Raw genomic sequence first — 19,940 nt, 5'->3', positions numbered from 1 at the left:
AAAGTCGAGGCACAATTCAGTTGGAAATTTGGAAATTTTCGTGGGACTCAAGCAGGGTTGTGCCGTTAAAATCTCCTCTGCTTTCAATTGGGACAGCCGATGCTCTAGTTGTGGATAAATTTGGTTAGAGTTGTACATATGAGCTCAGCTCGTTCATTTCATAGACCATCTTTTTGAGTCTTATTGGATTGGATTCGGTAAAAGGTATACCAGATCCGATTTAATAAGATATCTGACCGAATTTGATAAAAATCTGTTAGATTTTTAAGATTATGATACAAATTTAAATTTGAATATCTTATTAGATATCTGATTCGATTATTCAATTTGGATTATAGTAAAAATAAAAATTTGATGATGTAATATAAATAATAATATTATATTACTTATATAATATAATAATATATTATAAATTTTTTTAATATAATTATATAAATAATATATATTATATCATATTTCATAATTAATGGATCGAGTTTTCTGTTTTGATCTGATTTGTTAGGATCAAGAGAGGTATCTGGATCTGGCTCTTATTGGATTTAATTCGGATTTGAATCGAATTTGATCCGACTTATCTGCAGCCCTAAAATCTATATTACATGGATATATAAGAAGCATTTGGCAATTCTTTTCAAGAAGATAAGCTCAAGACCTCAAGATCTAATCATCCTTGAAACTTCCAAACGCTACCTTACTTAGGATCTGTTTCTCTAAATTTTCTTTTCTTTTTCTCCATCTTCTACTAAATTATATCATCGCTTGTAGACTTCATAACTCACTCCAGTAAACTCCACTCCTAATATTAAGTATGGAGTGATGATCTTGACTGATTTTGCATACAACTTCACCAAGTAAAGTGATAGACTCAATTTGGAAGGAGTATAAATCCAAATACAAAATATGTAGAGCGCAAAACTTTGTATTTTATATTATATTTGTATGTATTTATATTGTACATATTTGCATTTGTACTTTTTCCAAACTGAGCCTTAGGGCGGATTGCTTTTGTCTTAACCTATTTAGTTTTCTTTAATTTGTATCCCTGACTTATGTCACTATTTTGAATTTCATTTTGTATACTTTCTTTCTGGAAAAAATAAAATTGTAAGTCACGTAAGCATAATCCATGAAATTATCTCCATTGTTTTTGATTTTGAGCTAAAACATAGTTTCCATTTTCCCATTTAAGGGTAGACAAAGTTTAGAAGGGGAAATCCTCTTGTCTAAGAGTTTTGGTTAGTATATTGGATTAGTTGAGTGATGATCATCCGTCGTTGCCCCACAGGCAAGACATTAGGCCCACACGGCTTCCTTTCACATGGGGGTTGATCATGGGTGGCCCAAAGTCTCCTTTCTGTCCAGGGCCCATGCTAAGGGCCCAGTCACGGGCTATTGGCTTTTGCAAAATAAAATGACAGAAGAAGGTCAATTGTTGACTGATACTTAGTAACAGTAGGAATGTGATGTAACAAAATACCCATTTTAGGTCTAGGCTCATGGGCCCGTCTAATAGTTGCATTGCACTTGGGTTTTGGAGTTGGGACCATAAAAATCCCCTTTTGGTGTGTCTTTTATCGATTCGGCGGCATTTGTTTACTATGCAACCAGTAGATGGACACTAATAGCAGATCATAAAAAAATGGTTAAGTAACCTTTTAACCGTCTGATTTATGGATTCTTTTCTTATTCCTAACTTTTTGAGAGTTTTAATAGAACCTCGGCCCAAGGCTAAGAACAACCACTAGTTGTGGGCCCTCACTCCTCTAGCCCAAGGCTAAGCTTTTGCCTACAACCACAATCAGTACATGCTTACGACCTTACGTAGGGGAAGGCTTATAATGAAATCCAAGAATCTTGGATTTCCGATCAACCTTAATTACTAAAGTCCAGTCCTACCGCTGACCCAAGGTCTGGGTTGGGTCGGGACAAACCCAGCCCAACTTGCACTCCTCAGAAATTGTTTGCACATAAATGTGTAGGATAACATCTATTGAACTCTGACTTGCCTCATCTCTTGTAAACAATGATGGGGACCCACCATTCAACGAGTCTGGCAGTAACAATGTAGGAGTCAACCAAACCAAAAGGAAGTCGATCTCCTTTAAATCAGATGGTCCAAAGAACATCTGATCATTTTCAATTTTTTTAGTCCAAAGTCAATCCCTGTACCATCCCTGATATCGATGACGTGTTTATGCAGGAGGAATATGTCAGCCCTCGGATTGGAATAAGGCTTTTTGTTGTCTGTTACTTAGCTCGTACCCACCTAATTGGAATGACTGATGGAGGAGAGAAGCGACTGGATTCCCTGCAAGTAAAAACTCCGCATACGCATGGAAATTCAGCCGCACATGGAGAACATCTCCCCATTTTTCATGAATTTAACGGAAGATATTCTCAACGTGCGAATGGATACACTCGCACGCGCCTCACATAGCGCGCATGGAGAACATCTCACATAGCGCGCCTCACATCACATCCCACTCTATATTGAAAACATCTCTTATGAATAATAAATGGGAGATGTTCCCGATATGCGGCCAGTACATGCTGTAAAATCGGTGTGAGGCGCGTATTGTGAGCAACAGATCCGGACTCCTTGCCAAAAGGTGTGGCGTATCGCGGACTATCCGCCGGATATAGAACAGAAAATGTAGCGTCGGTGGGATCCAAAGTATCCAACTTTCAATTTCCAAGAACCAATCGAAAAACAGACCCCTAAAGTCCTTATTAATTGTCAACGGTTCTTTCTCTCTCCACTAATCATTAAAATTCACCTCACCACCACCACCACCATACCACATTTAATTATATTATTTTATCAATTCGTGTACGTTAGTGCAGTGGGTCCCTTTCCAAATCACTCCACGTCTCGTCATCGGTGTTGCTGAATAATTGCGGGCCCCCCCTCCTTTTGCTAGAATGCTTCCGATCTTCTCCCCATGTGGCGCTCCCTCCTCTAATCGGAGGAAAGTCTCTGTCACTCTGCACTCTGTACTCTGAAGACATTAACGTTACCAAAGATTCCGATAAAGTATACCGAATCCGCATCCCTTTTTTATCGTGAAACAGAACAAAACCACTGGATTGGAATCTATTATTATTAGATCTATAGTATTAATAGGCAACATAGATGATCATGGACCGTTGATTTGGACATTGATCTCATGTTATTATCTTGCAAAAGTAACACCTTAAAAGGAATTGACGAGGGCATTTCGGTCATCTCGGAATCACATAGAGTCCCCAAAAGGCCAAAAATGGGCCATTTGCAACGGGAACCAATCTCTTATCTCGTCTCGTGCCCCTCAAATTGATATCATTGTCTATTTCAACTTTTCGAAGTGGTTAGTTGAGAAAGGTGAAAATCATGAACCGGTCGTTAGAACTTAGAACTTAGAACGAAATCAAAGTCCTCACTCCTCACAAAATCCAAATATCCCGCTTCCTTCCCCAGTTCACAACTGGTAAACCAACGGTCACGATCACCACGAGAGCTCTCCACCTTCTATTCCCCATGCCTCGGCTTCTTCTTCTTTGATTACTCAGCTGGAAAATGGCGATCCGGGACGCCGTTGATTAGAGAAAATACATATACATATTTTTTTCCTCAACTAGACATTTCTTGTCAGGCTCGATTCCTTGTAATTGTTTCTCGTACATTTTTTTTTGTTAGATCTGCGGTGTTGGTTGCAGCTGGAGCCAAGGCTTCAAAGGGACCTTTGCAAGTTTTCTCCTTTTTGGCTTTCATGGCCGTTATTGTCGAGGCTTTGTGGTTACATTGAGAAATGCTTGTTCCGTTGTTTTTTTATGCTGGCAGAGGAAGATATGTTAGTGAGACGTATTTGACCGGTTCTGGGTTCATGAAGGCTGAGAATGGTGGATTTCGTCTGTTGGCTGTTTTGAAGAACTTAGTTTTAGGGCTAGGGTTTTGTAGTTTCAGTGAATTATATCGTGAAACAGAGCGTTCTAACATTGACAGCTTTTTACGTTCTGATAACGGATTGGAGAGCTTGTATTATTCTTTTGCTGGTACAATGCCAAAGAAGAGGAAGGTTTCTTTTTTTTTTTTTTTTTTCTTGTAAATTGGTGTTTAGGATGTGAAACGAGGATGAGCTGAGATTTTGGGGAGGTGGAGGGATTTAAATACTTAATGGTTAGATATGTTTGGATATCTGCGCTGTTGGATAAATTAGGGATTAAGAATTTGTTGTGGTCTACTAAAGTGTTGACAAGAGTACAGAAGAAACACCGTCTCGTAAGTTGTTTTGGGCTTTGGACACGGACAATTTAAACAACTTCAAGATTAACATATAGGATTTTGTTTTTTCATCAGTAAACAAAGGTGATTTAGTGTAGAAGTATAGGATTTGCTTAAGTGAACCAAAGTGACTTACTGGAGACGAATGTTGATTAGAAATGCCAAGCATTAAAGCTCCAGCTACAAAGCAAACCACGACCCTCACGGTTAGTCTCTTAAGTTTGTAAATTGTCCAGGTTCAGTTATCGCTGTTTTTTGGTGTTTCCGTTGGATATGCATATGTTTTTCCATGTTCAGTTCTTCTGCTTCGTCCGTTACAGGTCGCTGTAAAATGCAGGCCATTAACAGAGAAAGAACGGAAAAGAGGCCGTGATATTGTTCGGGTTAAAGATGATAAGGTGTTTTCATTTTCTTTCTCCTTCGAGCTTTAGCAGATATGGATTATTTGTTGGCCTTCGGAAAGGAAACTTATGGTTGTTTCGCGATTTATTTATAGGAGGTCACTGTATTGGACCCTGACCTGTCAAAAGACTACCTTGATCGAGTACAAAATCGAACTAAGGAGAGAAAATATTCTTTTGATTATGCATTTGGACCTGACTGTACAAACTCGGTATGTATTATGTTTCTATGTGTGAAGATTATAAATGCTGGCGTTTAACTTCATTTATCAAGTTTTGTGCAATTTCTGAAATTCCATCTTTCACTTTACTGAAAAAAATGGTCAATTAATTTCCTTGGTTATGAACTTAGATTAGCATATGAGTCCATAATCTTCCTGTTGAGTTGTCAGCAGAAATATGTTAAAAGTTCTTACAGATCCCGGTAGTTCTTAGTTGTGTAACAAGAATATTGCCATGTTTAACTCTTGACCTTCAAAAGCGTGCCTTTGGATAGAACGACCACAAATGAAAAGTTGTTACCTTACACATTTCTGATGTTGGGAAATATGGACTTTGTTCCCTGTTATTCCGAGTTGTAGCTAATTCTGTCATAATGTTTTGGCCACCTGCATGACATTCACCCTAGCTTTCTATATAGTCTATTCAAGAGCCAAGATGTTTAATAGTACTTATTCTTTCCACTAGGGCTTTAGCTTTGCCTTATGAGGTATACACTTACAAGCTTCAAGGACTGCTGGAGTTGCTAAACCTGCATGCTGATTTCCACCATCCATGTATGCAACATATTAGTCAATACACCTCAAATTTTTTAACAACTTGTTAGTACACTTCCTGGATCTTGATCGTTGAACAGAAAACCAAAATTCAGTAAACACAGAGAGGGTGGGTCTTGGCACAACAATTGCGACCTGGGTGACCAGTGTTCAAATCTTGTAAACAACCTCTCTGTGGATCTGCAGGGATAAGGCTGCATACATCTGTTCCTCCCCAGACCTCACATTGGCAGGAGCCTCATGCACTGGGCTGCCCTTTTATAAAGATACATTTGACAATGTATTCTCATCCCTCCCTATTGAATTCAAACTTCAGATGTGGCTTGTAGAACTATAGAAATAGTTCATCTTGCCATCTTGGATGGATGAATCCTCAATAAGATGATGTTTGATATAAGAAATCACCTTTGTTGACGTGTATCTTTTTACTATATATGATAAAAGGATGAATAATACACAAGAGATGATGTGCCAAGCACCCTCATAATGAAGTTTAGGCTAGCTTTGCTATCTATCTAATCCACAAATGTGGAAACTTAGGTTTCAAAAAATTTGTAACCATAAAACTTATACACAAGATGATTTTTGAGTGAAGCCTAGTTGCATTAAGGTTTTCATAAGAGTTACACGGTCTTCACTCTTCAAAACTTCATCGAAATGATCTATAGGAACTGCTGACAATGCCTGCAAAACTTTTAGCACACTGGAGCTGATCTATCTTTATGTGAAGACCTGGTGGTTGTTCAATTAAATACTCAATTCTACTCAAAATGACAATTCAGGATCCGTGTTCATTAAACTTTGGCAATAAGTCCTAATGCCTGCTGCCAACCTGATACAACCCTCCATCTTTATCTGGGCTTGGGACCAGCAGTGTAAGACAGGCTTAAAATGACGAGTTCTAGTTAAATTAAAAATTAAAAGGTACATTTTTTTTTTATATATTTGGCATGTATATATTTCTAACTTCTTACCATATTATCTCTTGCTTTACCAGTTAAAGAAAATATTTGCTTGTTCCTTTGGGTCTAAGGCTTTAATCTGTAACCAAATGTAAATTTGTAACAGAATCTTCATAAGGTAGCAGTTTTAGTGGGTTTCAGACTTATTTTCTGAGTTACTGATCAAATTGTTTCAATTATAATTTGTAGCATTTAATGATGCTTTTTCGTTTCCAGGATGTTTACAAGACAAGTATATCTTCTACAATCGCTGGAGTTGTTCAAGGTCTTAATGCAACAGTGTTTGCATATGGTTCAACCGGAAGGTACTTGAATGCAATGGTTTTGTTAATCTGCCATGTACTCTGTTCCAAATGTTTGTCAATATAAGTTGGCACAGGATGGGTTTATGGCCTCCTTCTATTTTGCATCACATGTTACTGTAGTTATGTGAGTTGCTACCTCCTTTTATCGTTGTTGCTTACACTGAACTATGCACAGTTCTTATCAAACTGATAGAGATCCTAATTAATCTACTGGAAGTTGGTAGGATGAACTATGAAGAGAACAGAATTTGTATCTAAAAGGTAGGATTTACAAGACTTGGCTTAGGTAAGATATTAGAGCTTGGCTGATCCACGGGAATCATCATTAACTTGGTTTCAAATTTCTCTTTAATCTCTGTACCTGTTGCTCCTATTATTCGAAATTCATGCTATGGTACTATTATTTTCCATATGTAAACAAATAGAAGGATTTTTGTGGGTTGAGAATCTTCAGACTATTAGACAAGATATTAAAAAAATAAGTTGTAAGAAATGACCACATTTGGGAGTTGGAGTCTCTCTGAACCTTTTGTAAGAATTTTCAGACTGTTCTCAACTGTCTACTCTTAGACAGCAATTAATTAGATTTGGGAGTGTGAATTGCTTAGAAGATTTTACTGGTTTTTTTGAAACTTCATAGCTGATTCTAGAATACAGGGATCTAATGAAGAATTAAAAGTTGGCTGCACTTAGAGGACCGTGCCAGGCTGGCATTACCCATTTCTGCAGGCCACCCACACTGTAGTGGCTCATGCCTACATGGCGCAGAATCCCTTGAAAGGGAAGCTTGACACGGCCTGTGGCCTGAGCCCAGTCGAGCCCATTCCATGCCATGGGTGTCACAATTTTTTTAGAAAATAAAAAAAAATAAAATAGTTAAAATAAACTAACAAGATAGACAAGAAATTAAAAAAAAAAAAAACTAATATGACTTCTGATGTATACAATTGTTTATATATGAAATAATAAAATGAAATTGAAAAAGTTACAATAGAATTGGAATAAAATAGTATGTATATATGAAATAATAAAATGAAATTGAAAAAGTTACAATAGAATTGGAATAAAATAGTATGTATGGCTGTGCTGGGCCAGCAAGCAGGCCGTGTTGTGCCAAGCTGGCCCATGGGCCTCAAACCCTGCCTGGCACGACACAGGGGTTTGGACCAGGCCTGGCATGGCCTGCTTCCTGTAGTGACCAGGCAGCCCAGCTCACTTTACAGCCATACACTGACTGTTATTTCCAAATTAGCTCTTCCTAACTATTAAAGGGATCTGATGAAGAAATTAAAGTTGGCTTCAGTGACTGTTGTTGCAATTTGGCTCTTCCTAATTCTAAATAATAAAAAAAATCATCCTGTGCTGCTTCTGAGCAAATTTTGTCAATATAGAGATTAATATGACCTGCTGTGGAGAAATTGCTTAAGAGTAGGGGTGTCAATCGGCCAGTTTTGGATTGGATCCAAACCTTATCAAATCGGATTTGGATGGTCTATTATAACTATTGGATTGGGCCAATCCAAAATAAATTGGTCCATATTCTTATTGGTCTGAATTGGATTTAAACCAATTTTCCAATAATCCGATCATGAGGCCAAACCTTTGTCCAATTTGAAACTGATCAAAACTGAAGCCAGCATAAAATCAATTTTATGAAAATATTTTTATGAAAGAACTTTTACAAAAGCACTTTTATAAAAGTAATTTTATGAAAAATATTTTTATGAAAGCACTTTTACAAAAAATACTTTTACGAAATCACTTTTACAAAAGTATTTTTATGAAAGCACTTTTACAAAACAATTTTTATGGAAGTACTTTTATAAAATCACTTTAATGAAAGTACTTTTATAAAAGCACTTCTATGTAAGAACTTTTACGAAAGCACTTTTACAAAAGCACTTTTATGAAAGTACTTTTATGAAAGTACTTTTATAAAAGCACTTCTACGCAATGTTTTCAACCCACTGTTGACCTGACTGGTTGAACCGTTCAAACCATCACCTGACCATGATTTCGGGTCTGGTTCAGTCAAGACTTGTCAAACGGTCAAAAGCCGTTGACTTGGTCAAGAACCAATCGACCCGACCGGTTCGACCCAGTAACTGGGTTGTGGGTTGTACACTCAATGTATGCAAACTTTTGGAGGACATAACTTTGCACTCCAATGTCCGATTGGGGTGATTTTGTTTTTTGATTTTGGGTAACTTTTCGAGATCTGTGTCCCTAGGGGTGCCTTGCCCCGCTATTTTTGCAAAAACCCGGCCAGTCAAACTGGTGACCTGCGACCTGGAGGCAAAAATGGTTTGGCCTCTAGGTCAGTTTTTAAAACATTGCTTCTATGAGAGTACTTTTATAAAAGTACTTTTATGAAAGCGCTTTTACAAATTGCTTTTTCAATGCCAAAGGGGTATTTTTTTTAATTCAGATTTTCTTCATTTTAATTTATTTTTGTAATTTTTTATATGTTCTGTTTTTTTATATAATTTTCGATATTTCATTCGGGTTGGATTGGATCCAATCCAGTCCATTTACATTTTAATGGATTGGGTTGGATTTGGTTTGTATTGGATTTAGACTAGATTGGGTCCAGTCCATTTGTAAGTGGTCTCACATTGGACTGGGTCGGGTTGGACCAAATCCAGTCCAATTGACACCTCTACTTAAGAGTGGTAGGCATTGGCAGATGTGATGCTGAAACTGAAATCACCAAAAAATTGTAGGAATTTCCATCATGTACATTCATTTTATCGATACAATACCTTTCTATGACAAAAAACTAAAAAAAAAAAAAAAAAGTTGTAGGCACTGGCCATCTCTTCGTATTTTGTAATAGTTGAATTGGTAAACTTCTAAAGATGGCTGCTTGATGTTGTTCCCCCACTTTCCTCTCTTTGCTCGGCATCTAAAATCATGATGTAATGCAATTTTGTTTATGATTTGTAGTACAAGTACATTTATTGCCTCCCATCCAAAGGATCTAATTCTTGTTCCATATTTTTCCAGTGGTAAAACATACACAATGGCTGGAACTAAAGGCGATCCTGGACTAATGGTTCTCAGCTTGCATACAATTTTTGATCTTATCAAAAGTGACACTAGTTCCGATGAATTTGAAGTTACTTGCTCCTACCTTGAAGTTTATAATGAAGTAGGGTGTGCGTTTTTTTTATATTTCTATGTGGCTTAAATTATTTATTCATTTCAACTACTCTTGTTTAAGAAGTGAGCTTAGCATCTAATTTGTATCTGAGTTCAGGTCATCTATGATTTGCTTGAAAAATCATCAGGACATTTGGAGCTTAGAGAGGATCCAGAGCAAGGAATAATTGTAGCTGGGCTTAGGTGTATCAAGGTCACTTCCCTTCAGAGATGGAACATTTGAACTAGTTTTATCTCATATAATTCTTGTGAAATTTCTTTGATATGATAATAGTTAAAAATCTTGGAATAGAACATGGCTTGGGTGGAATGGAAACCTTTGCAATGTCCATTTATGCTGCAAATCTTTGCCCATTCTTTTAAACAAGCATGCTGACTTACCTTTTGCATAGAAATATAAGAGCCCATTTGGGAGGGCTACTGCATTGATTGATCTGCATTGAATGATCCACTTTGGAGAAGCTACCTTTGATAGCTTCTTCAAAAGTTGATTTTATGGCTCATCTAAACATACTTTCTGCTTTTTGGATTTATAACCAAACACGGTTTCATGGTGTTCCGGGTTTCTCGGCTCATGTAACACCATAAACCATTGCGCAAATGCCCTCCCTAATGGGCACTAAGTTGATGAAGAAGCTTTCATTAGCCTAAACCCTTCTAATAAGGTCAACAACTCAGCTTAATGGAGACTATGTAGGAGTAATGTGGCAAGAAACTCATTATCATCTAAGCCCTGTCCCAACCATATGGGGTTGGCTACATGAATCCTGTTTCACCAATCTGTTCTGTTCAGTGCCATATCTATTGTTCCATTTAAATGGTATTCTCAATTAAAAAGATTTACATGTATTTCTTACTTTGTTGAACACCCTATCATTCCTCTCCTTCCATTGTCCCATTTAAATGGTATTCTCAATTAAAAAGATTTACATGTATTTCTTACTTTGTTGAACACCCTATCATTCCTCTCCTTCCATAATCCAACACATTGCATTAGGATTTCATCTCCATGTGGTCATCCTTTAACTCTACGTTTCTATGAGGGACACTTTTATCACATCAATTGCAAACATCAGATCAAACCACCTAATGCCAAACATGATTAAAAATTTCTCTGGAAGTTCCAAGAAATCACGTTGAATAAAAATTATGGTCCATCTCGTCATGCCTTTTAGATGGCATACAGAATATCTCTAATGGTCTTGATTGTCCATGTCAGCCTGTAGGTGGCAAAAACCCATCTCATTGCAGATATCCTAGCCTGATTGACAGAACAGAATGTCTTTGCATCTAAAATTATTGAAACAAGGGGTCTTGAGTGGTCCTCAAAAGAATAGTTTTTAACATTCTGTATAGATTGACCGGAAACATAATGGCAAGATATTTTTTAATTTATAGATATTAATGGACTGGGAACTATGATCAGGATAGTAATGGTTTCTTGTTTTTGTTTCCCTTAACTTCAGGTTCATTCGGCTGATAAGATTCTTGAACTCTTAAATTTGGGAAACAGTAGACGAAAGACAGAAAGTACAGAGGCAAATGCAACATCTTCACGGTGAGTAAGCTATTGTCATCTTCTCAGGGTTAATGTCTCTGAATGCTTGTTTATGACAACCTGGTTAGTGGCCTCAGCTAGAAAGAATTTTACAGTTTTTACAAACATTGTTGTTAAATTCCAGAAACTTGTTCCATTATTATTAGGTTATTGCATATGTCTCCCATGACACATGCATCTTTCTTGTTTCTCTGTCCTTCCTATCACCCAAACAAAATATTCCCATTGATATGAATCTTGAGTTTGGAAACACTTTGTTTGGAATATCATTTTTTATGAGTTCATGTTTTAGTGTATCATTAGTGAATGCTATTTTTTAATGAGCATATCTTTTGGAGTATTATTTAGTGCATGCTATGTGGGAAATTTGATTTATACCAAATGTTTAGGTTGGAAATCAATGTCACTGCTGTTGTTATTGTTGTTACTGTATGAAGGTTCCCTATGCAAACCATCTAATACAAAAAGTCTTTTGCTTCACGTGCCTTAACAGGTCACATGCTGTTTTAGAGATTATTGTAAAAAGAAAACAGAGAAACAAGTACAAGAATCAAGTTGTCCGTGGAAAACTTGCATTAGTTGATCTTGCTGGCAGGTGGGCACACATTTAGGCACCCCTCTTTTTATTCTTTATTTTTTTCGAATGCAGTTTAGTTCTGTTCCAACGAGGATTACAAAAATATTATATTAAATAATTACATGCAGTGAACGGGCTTCCGAGACAAACAGTGGAGGTCAAAAACTGAGGGATGGTGCCAATATTAATCGTTCACTTCTTGCTTTGGCAAACTGCATCAATGCTCTGGGGAAACAACAGAAAAAGGGTCTGGCATATGTCCCTTACCGCAATAGGTATTTGAACGATTATTTTTATAATATAAAAACCACTTTGCAAGGATACTAATCTCTAGTTCTTTTATTTTTTCAGCAAATTGACACGTATTCTTAAAGATGGTTTGAGTGGTAATTCTCGAACAATCATGATTGCAACAATATCACCTGCTGGTAATCAGTATCACCACACTGTTAATACACTGAAATATGCTGATCGAGCTAAAGAGATTAAGACACACATCCAGGTGAGCATCATTTAATTAGAATACATACAATGTATAACAAACTTTGAATTGATTTAATGGGTGAGTTCCCTAAAGGGGTTGTAAAGAAAAGATGGGTGAGTTCCCTAATTTGTTTTTATTATTTCTTATTTGTTAGGGTTCAATCAACATGCATGTGGTGTATGATGTCTTGAACCCTAAAAGGCTTCAAAACCTGACCCAATAAGCAAGGAAAGGAAGAACTTAAAATTTTGCACAATGAATACATTTTTCTTCCACCTCTTCTTTTCTTCTTTTCCAAGTACAAAAAACGAGGCTTAGACCCCTATATTTTCTGAATTTTCTTTTCTTTATACTTTTTTTTAATGAATTATGAATATGTTGATTTTCTATATTTTACTATACTATGAAATTTATACTTTTTTATGAAGATTATAGATAATCATTACTGAATGATGGTTTCTAGTTGCTATGGCCTATGGAACCTATGGAACTACCCTAGGGATTCATGTTTTTTATTTAAAAAACTCCATTCCCTAGGTAACAAGGCACCCCCTTGTTGCCTAGCCTCGCCTTGGTGCCTTGAAAACTATGGTGGCTAGTTAGACTAGGCCAACCTTGGGGTGTAAGATAACATCGTTTATGCTATTTTCATATTTTTCTAATAAAGCTTGATTTTTTTTAATTCGAAATTAATAAGTTGCAAATGAAAATGAGAAGTAAAAATAGACATTTTTTTTGTTTATGTGTTACCCAATGTTGGTCCAAGATATCTGCAGTCTTGGGAGAAGTGAACTGGATACAGACCTAACCTCATGTGTGCTACCCATGTTCTCTTTCAATGACCCCTACATCTCCAATCAGAAAGAGGAAAAAAATTGTGTCAGAGCATTGCTAAGTTGGACAAAGTGAATTTTTTAATTTCTCTTACAGTACTAGTGACTAATCAGACCCTCCCCTTTTAAATGAACAATATACAATCATTTTATTTTCTCATGACTTGCTCTCCAACCTTGAAATCACCAAGCAGTGGTTTGCATCCATTCATTTTACATGAATAGTGAAGGCCACTATGTCTAGGATGGAGTAGTTTGTAGAGCTGGTATACATGTGTACACACAAATGCATGCCTGCTTCAAGTATGATTTCTTTTGGCATATTCAAATTTGTGCTGTTCACTTCCATAGGTTTCTCTTGTCTTCTTTCTTATAATAGGTCATGACAATATTGTAATAGTTGCCTTTCCTTCAAGTGGTGCCTTGAGGCTTGAGCTAAACTGTGTGCCTTTCTTATGATGTGGTTATTTTCTCATTGTATAATACTGTACTTTTTTGTCCACGGCTTTGTAAGCATTTAGGTTTTATTATATGCAGTGTTTCTTTGTTTATCATTCTGCTCTCCTCTGTTTTTTCAAAAACATTCCTTTGTTATTGATTAAAATTGATCTTTTTAGAAAAATGTTGGCACAATTGATACCCATGTTGCAGACTACCAACGAATGATTGACAGTCTTCAGGTAAGTTTGGAATGTTTTTGCTGCCATATTATTTCGGGCGTTGATCTTGTTGCATCAGTGCATAAGAATCTAATTTTTGCAGATTGAAGTTTGCCGGCTGAGAAAGGAACTAGCAGAAAAGGAGTCACAACTAAGTGTGAAACCTACAGAAAAAGCAGTTGATGATGAGCTCTCTTGGTTGGATGTTTTGAGCCGTGAAACCAGTGAAAATGTTCAAGAACGGATAAACTTGCAGAAGGCTTTGTTTGAACTTGAAGAAACCAATATCCGTAACCGCATTGAACTCCAACATCTAGATGATGCTATTGCAAAACAACAGGTTAACATTGTCAATCATCCTACTATATTTAATTACTGGGTTTCACTTCATGTTCTTAACCTTTCCAATTTCAGTTTATCTTGCTTTATCCATTTTGAAGTACTGAGATAAGGACTGTTGAGATTTCTTTCCTGTTTGAGCATTTATTTGATTTTTATATGGTAGCAAATGCAAGAGGATTTATATGGAAGAAAGCTAGGATCTGACCTAACTCTGTTCCTTCATTCTTTCCATTTGCTTATACAACCTTTATTGACTGAAGCTTGAATTTGGATAATTTTTGCCTAATACTGTAGTTCATTTTTCCAAGATATGGTCTATCTACCAAGGCTTTTAAAATTTGATCATAACTAAAGAGTAAATTTCTGGATGATTGCTTTTATTGATGAACTATTTATATCTTCCAGGTCATTGAAAAAGATGGAACAATTGTACAAGCTTTAAGAGAGAGGAGACAAGTTATTCTTGATAACATCCGTGATAATGATGAGGCTGGAGCTAGTTACCACAAGGTGTTATTCATGTTGTGGTTCATAGGGATCAAAATTTCCTGTTTGTATCCTTTAATAATCTGGTTATATTTTATATGTTTCTCTAGGAAATTGAAGCAAATGAGAACCACCGCTGCCAACTTCAAGACATGATAGAAGAAGCCATTAGTAATGATGGCAACAAAACTTACTTGCGTATTCTCAGTCAATACAGGCTCCTGGTAAGTAGAATGTAGAAACAAAGCAATAAACTTTTCGCTAAATCATTATGGTTATGTGTGTGTAAACATAAGCACATACATAATAATAGCATATAAATGAGCCATCCCAGTTAACACACACGAAGCATGTGTATACACATGACACTGCTTGTGTGTATGAAAGAACACAATTAAGGGCACTGACCTTGTCAGTTGTGTTCACAACAGGTTTGTGTATAATAATACCAAAACCTTTTCCTTCTTCATGAAAGTGTACTGTATGACAAGCTTTGAAGGATGGCAAATTATTCCACATTGTATAATTCAATTCAAAATAAATGGTAATGGTATAATATATTGCATGGTAAAAAGTGTAAAAGAAAAAACACATTACCTTTGCCATTCTCTAGGTTAGGTGTTGCACATCTTTATGCAGAATGCTATGCTACCCAGATACAGCAAAGATGCGTTTTTTTTTTTTTTATTGATAAAGAACACGATTTTATTAATATGCGAAAAATCCTAGCTGTCCAAAAAGATAGCAGGGGTAATACAGAGACAGCTGATAGATGATCACACTAGATTGAATCCAAAAAAATAACCTGTTACAGAAGGACCCCTAGCCCAGGCATTCCTCAAATAAGCCCATCATGGCACAGCAAGGATATGGTATTGGATACAGAATTTGCATAAAAATTGAAGTGTCCAATATGATATGGCACTCTTGTACATCATCTATGCTGTTCATCTCATTGAAAACCAGTGGAAAGAGGGCAATGTATGTTCTCATGAAAAGATAAAAAGAGTGTAGGCAATCTTCTCATCAAATAAAGATCAAGAGAGACATGGAAGATTCACTATTGGGGCTAAACATTTGTTCATTTTATTGATTTTAAAGGTTATGGATTTTTTTCTACTCTACTGTTGAATATATATTATTATGGCTGGGCAATGTTTTAAAAGGTGGCTCTGCAGGTGAGGCTCATTTCTGGAGTGTGCTTTACTTGACTTACTGTTTTGATGAATTGACTTTGAAGTTTGATGTTGAATAGATACAAGACTTGTAGTTCTTAGAATTTACTATGTTTTAGGCAGTGTTTTCAACCCGTCATTGACCCGGCCAGTCGAACCGTTCGAACCATCACCTAGCCAAGATTCTGGGTCTAGTTCTGTTAAAACCCGTCAGTTGGTCAAAACGTTTGACCCGGCCGGTTCAATTGTCAACTTGGTCAACCCAGTCACCAGGTTGCAGGTTGCACACTCAATGCATGCAAACTTTCAGAGGCCATAACTTTGCACTCCAATGTCCGATTGGGGTGATCTTTTCTTTTTTTATTTTGGGTAACTTTTTGATATCTATGCGTCACCTTGCCCCACTATTTTTGCGAAGAAAACCAGTTTTGGCCTCAAATTCCAATTTTTAATATTTTTTATAAATTAAAAATTAAAAACTGAATTAAAAAAACATAAATTAAAATATAAAATAAATGATAGACACACACACATATATACCTTAAATACATAGATGATGATGTGACATAGTCTGACCCATTTGATCCGGACAGTCGAACTAGTGACCCACAACCCGGAGGCAAAAATGGTTCGGCCGTTGGGTCGTTTTTAAAACATTGGGTTTTAGGTGTATTTGTGATACTTTAGAATCAAACAGTTTGGCCTGTGTTTTTGTTTTGTTTTTCTTTTTGATAAATGAGTAGTATTTTATTAAGCATAGAATAGAAAAAGTGTACAATCGGCATAGTTTGTCCTGTGTTGGACTTGAATATTCAAGGCGACAACTTCATGCTAATAATATTATGTTCCAACCAGTTGAGATGATGGTCCTTTTGAAACATTTTATTGTTTAGAATTTTGTATTTGTATATTAGGTGGCCATTATTTGGTGCCATGGTCATGCTAACAAGCATGAGAAAGTGTGTTAAGCTCGAGAGCAGTAGGATTGGATTCGAGCTGAGCAGAGCCGAATATCTAACTATTCGAGCTCGGCTCACCAATAATATTTTTGTATTATAATATATTATATTTTATATGTATATGTGTGTGTGTGTGTGTGTGTGTGCGCACTCAAAGCTTGGTTTAGACCGAGCCTAATCGAGCTTTTCACAAGCTGAGCTCGAATAGCTCGTGAAAAGCCTGGCTTGTGGCCCACCCCTAGAGAGCAGCCACTTTATGCAAAAGAAAAAAAAAAAAAAATGCCAGAGGTTAGTTTTGTGTCCAGCCACCCTTCCCAAGACCCCAGATTGCTAGGACCAACATTGTGTAATGTCTCTTTTAAGAATTTATATTTGCATAGTTTGTCTTTTGATTCTTTTTGAAAAGGTAGCAGCTTACTTTGTTCCTGTGGCCACCTTGTCTTTGCCTTAGGCTCAGGAATTCCTTGCTCTTTACTCATGCTTCTTACTTTTAAAACAAAACACCTTGTTGAGTGAGAAGTAATCCACATTCTATTGATTCTTGCACCTTTACCAAGATGATGTGAACCCCCCAGGTGATGGGATTTACCCGAGGGAGAAGTCATTTCCATTATAACATTTTGCAGATGAGATAGCTAAGGAATGGAGTAGAGAGGAAGGGGTGCAGATCTGTAGATTAGTACTGCTACATTATAGTGTTTGGTGCCATTTTTTCTTATTGAGGGGCTTTTAGGATCATATTTCTTGTTTTAGGATATTTGACATGTTTACTATTCTCTGTCATCAATAAAAATTTCCTTGTTATCCATCAAGAAAAAGACATCTTGCAGTAACTTTGGTCTTTGTTGTATTTCATTTTTTTAAGAATCTGTGGGAATGACACTGCTAGCTGCCCATCTGTACTGAATGCTTTTATACTGCTACGTATTAAGAAAAAGACATCTTGCCGTAACATTGGTCTTTGTATTTCATTTTTGAAGAATGTGTGGGAATGACAGTGCTAGCTGCCCTTCTGTACTGAATGCTTTTATACTGCTATAATTGCAGGGAATGGCTAACACTGAGCTTCAGTTTCAAATGGCAATGCGAGATCAAGTGATTCACAATCAACGAGAAGCACAGAGGAACCTATGGAACTTGATCATGGGGTTAGGACTTGATCAAAAGCAGATAATGGAGCTTGCTTCCAAACAAGGAATAATAATAGAAGACTGGACTACAACAACCCCTTGGGTGCCATCTGGTATGAAGCAGTCACCTATTTCAGGTCATGGAAGATCTCCGCCTCTGTGTTCTTGTCATGGCATCAGACAGTCCTCTTCAACATCTTCTGTATTCCAACACCACCAAGATGTTGGCATTAGATCATCTTTCGAGGAACATTGGGGCTCTTCTCATACTGTTTGTAGGGAGGAGCACCACAGCTCCTATTACATGCTATCTCATGATCACTCCCCACCAGCATATTTGAGGATGAGAAGGAATAGTGAGCATTGGGTAACTGGAAGACCAGTGCCATGGTTCTCAACACCTGAGAAACCTCAAGTTGTTCACAGTAAATATCCAGAGACAAGACCTTTGTCTTCCTCGCGGAGTGGACACTGCATATCAGCATCCTGTCTCCTAGAGAATTTTGGCCAACAGCAGCAGGTGTACTTCCCTTTTCTACGATCTTGTTATTTTTTTACTGTAGACTATTAGAGAATTTATTTAATATATTATAGTATAAATACTACAAACATATAATATATAATTTATTTAATATATTATAAATAGACAATTAAAAATATAATATATATTTATATTTATATATAATGCATATAATACTGGTTGGTTCAGACGTTCAGTTGGCTGCCGTTTTTTGCTTTTAGGTTTACCGAAAACCGAACTGGTACCATCGGTTTTTGCAAAACACTGAGCTGAATGGTTCAGTTAACCAGATTTTTCAGTTCGTTTCTTTTTTTTCTTTTGTTGAGCACACCCCTACCTTGATTAGTCTGGACAAAAAGGATGGTATACAAGTACAAGGGATTGAGGCCCGATTTTTTCCAGATTCACTTCCTGTGGTCATGTTATAGTGAAGAAGAGGCGATTGGATTACTACTTACGTTCCTAATCCAAACATTCCACCAAATTATTTGAACTGCTACTTTTATGTAGTACAGCTAGCTCATTTTCCAAAACTAATTATTTTTCCTTCTATTTTGAAGAAACTTCAATTCTTGTTGATATCATATGCTTACTCTGTGTTAAGCAGGATGCACAGACTACAGATAGGCAGCTGCTTGAAGTTCCTCCAGTTGGATTGAGCAGCAGCCGTAGCTCATGCAAAGAAGTAACCATGCATCATGGTGGGGAAACACGAACTCTATTTGGAACTACTAAACCAGATCTCAGTTCATGCCATATTTTGCATAATGCTGCACCCTCAAGTCGCCTAAATCTATCCCAGTTGATACCACCATATGCAAATGCAGGGCCAAATGTTTTTAGTTCCAGTAGCTCTGATTTTAAGGGTCGTCCATCTAATTTTGTATAGTCTTCTGTTTGATCTCTTTATTTTCGTTATTTATTTATATCCGTTTTTATCATTATTAATTTTTTTGTTTTACTTTGTATCGTTTTCATATATCCAGTAGGTTAGAGGCGTTGGATTACCCTGGTACGAATTTCTCTGAGTTATGATCCCAAAACTGAATCGTGGGAATCAAGTTTCTATTTACAAAGCAACAAATGCAAGAAAAATTCGATCTGGGACTGCAAGAGCGCAGTGTATGAGGTGGAAATAGGCACCAGACGTATTAATAAAAGCTTTATTCGCGTCCCAGTGAAGAAACGGAAATTGGAACATGGTCTCCGTTTCCATCAGCAACAAAAACAAAAGCCACCATTAAGCTGTTGTTCAGCACCATTTAAGGCCCTGTTTGGATAGGCTTTTATAAAGTATTTTCGTACTTTTAAAAGTATAAAAATGCGAAAAACACAATATAGCGTCTATAT

At 36.7% G+C, this 19,940-nt stretch overlaps 1 protein-coding gene across 2 annotated transcripts; it reads left to right on the top strand.

Annotated features, from left to right (window-relative positions):
- Positions 1-3,318: 3,318 nt before the first annotated feature.
- LOC104607572 (kinesin-like protein KIN-8B) lies at positions 3,319-19,551 on the top strand. 2 transcript variants are annotated; one of them, XM_010273238.3, is made up of 16 exons: positions 3,319-4,467; positions 4,582-4,659; positions 4,758-4,874; positions 6,617-6,705; positions 9,712-9,856; positions 9,965-10,060; positions 11,334-11,425; positions 11,919-12,020; positions 12,131-12,277; positions 12,354-12,504; positions 13,937-13,999; positions 14,082-14,318; positions 14,726-14,830; positions 14,917-15,030; positions 17,988-18,590; positions 19,198-19,551. In XM_010273238.3, exons 1-16 carry the CDS (start codon positions 4,420-4,422, stop codon positions 19,477-19,479), a joined length of 2,469 nt encoding a protein of 822 aa, XP_010271540.1. In that variant the 5' UTR covers positions 3,319-4,419; the 3' UTR covers positions 19,480-19,551. The 2 variants fall into 2 exon arrangements, with proteins under 2 accessions (XP_010271540.1, XP_010271539.1); XM_010273237.2 differs by having other exon boundaries at positions 19,195-19,551.
- Positions 19,552-19,940: the final 389 nt, after the last annotated feature.

This window comes from Nelumbo nucifera, chromosome 5 (genome assembly GCF_055504915.1).
Source record: "Nelumbo nucifera cultivar China Antique chromosome 5, China Antique-T2T, whole genome shotgun sequence".
NCBI lineage: Eukaryota > Viridiplantae > Streptophyta > Magnoliopsida > Proteales > Nelumbonaceae > Nelumbo > Nelumbo nucifera.
Note: the sequence above shows the minus strand (reverse complement) of the source record. Positions and strands in the feature narration are given on the sequence as shown.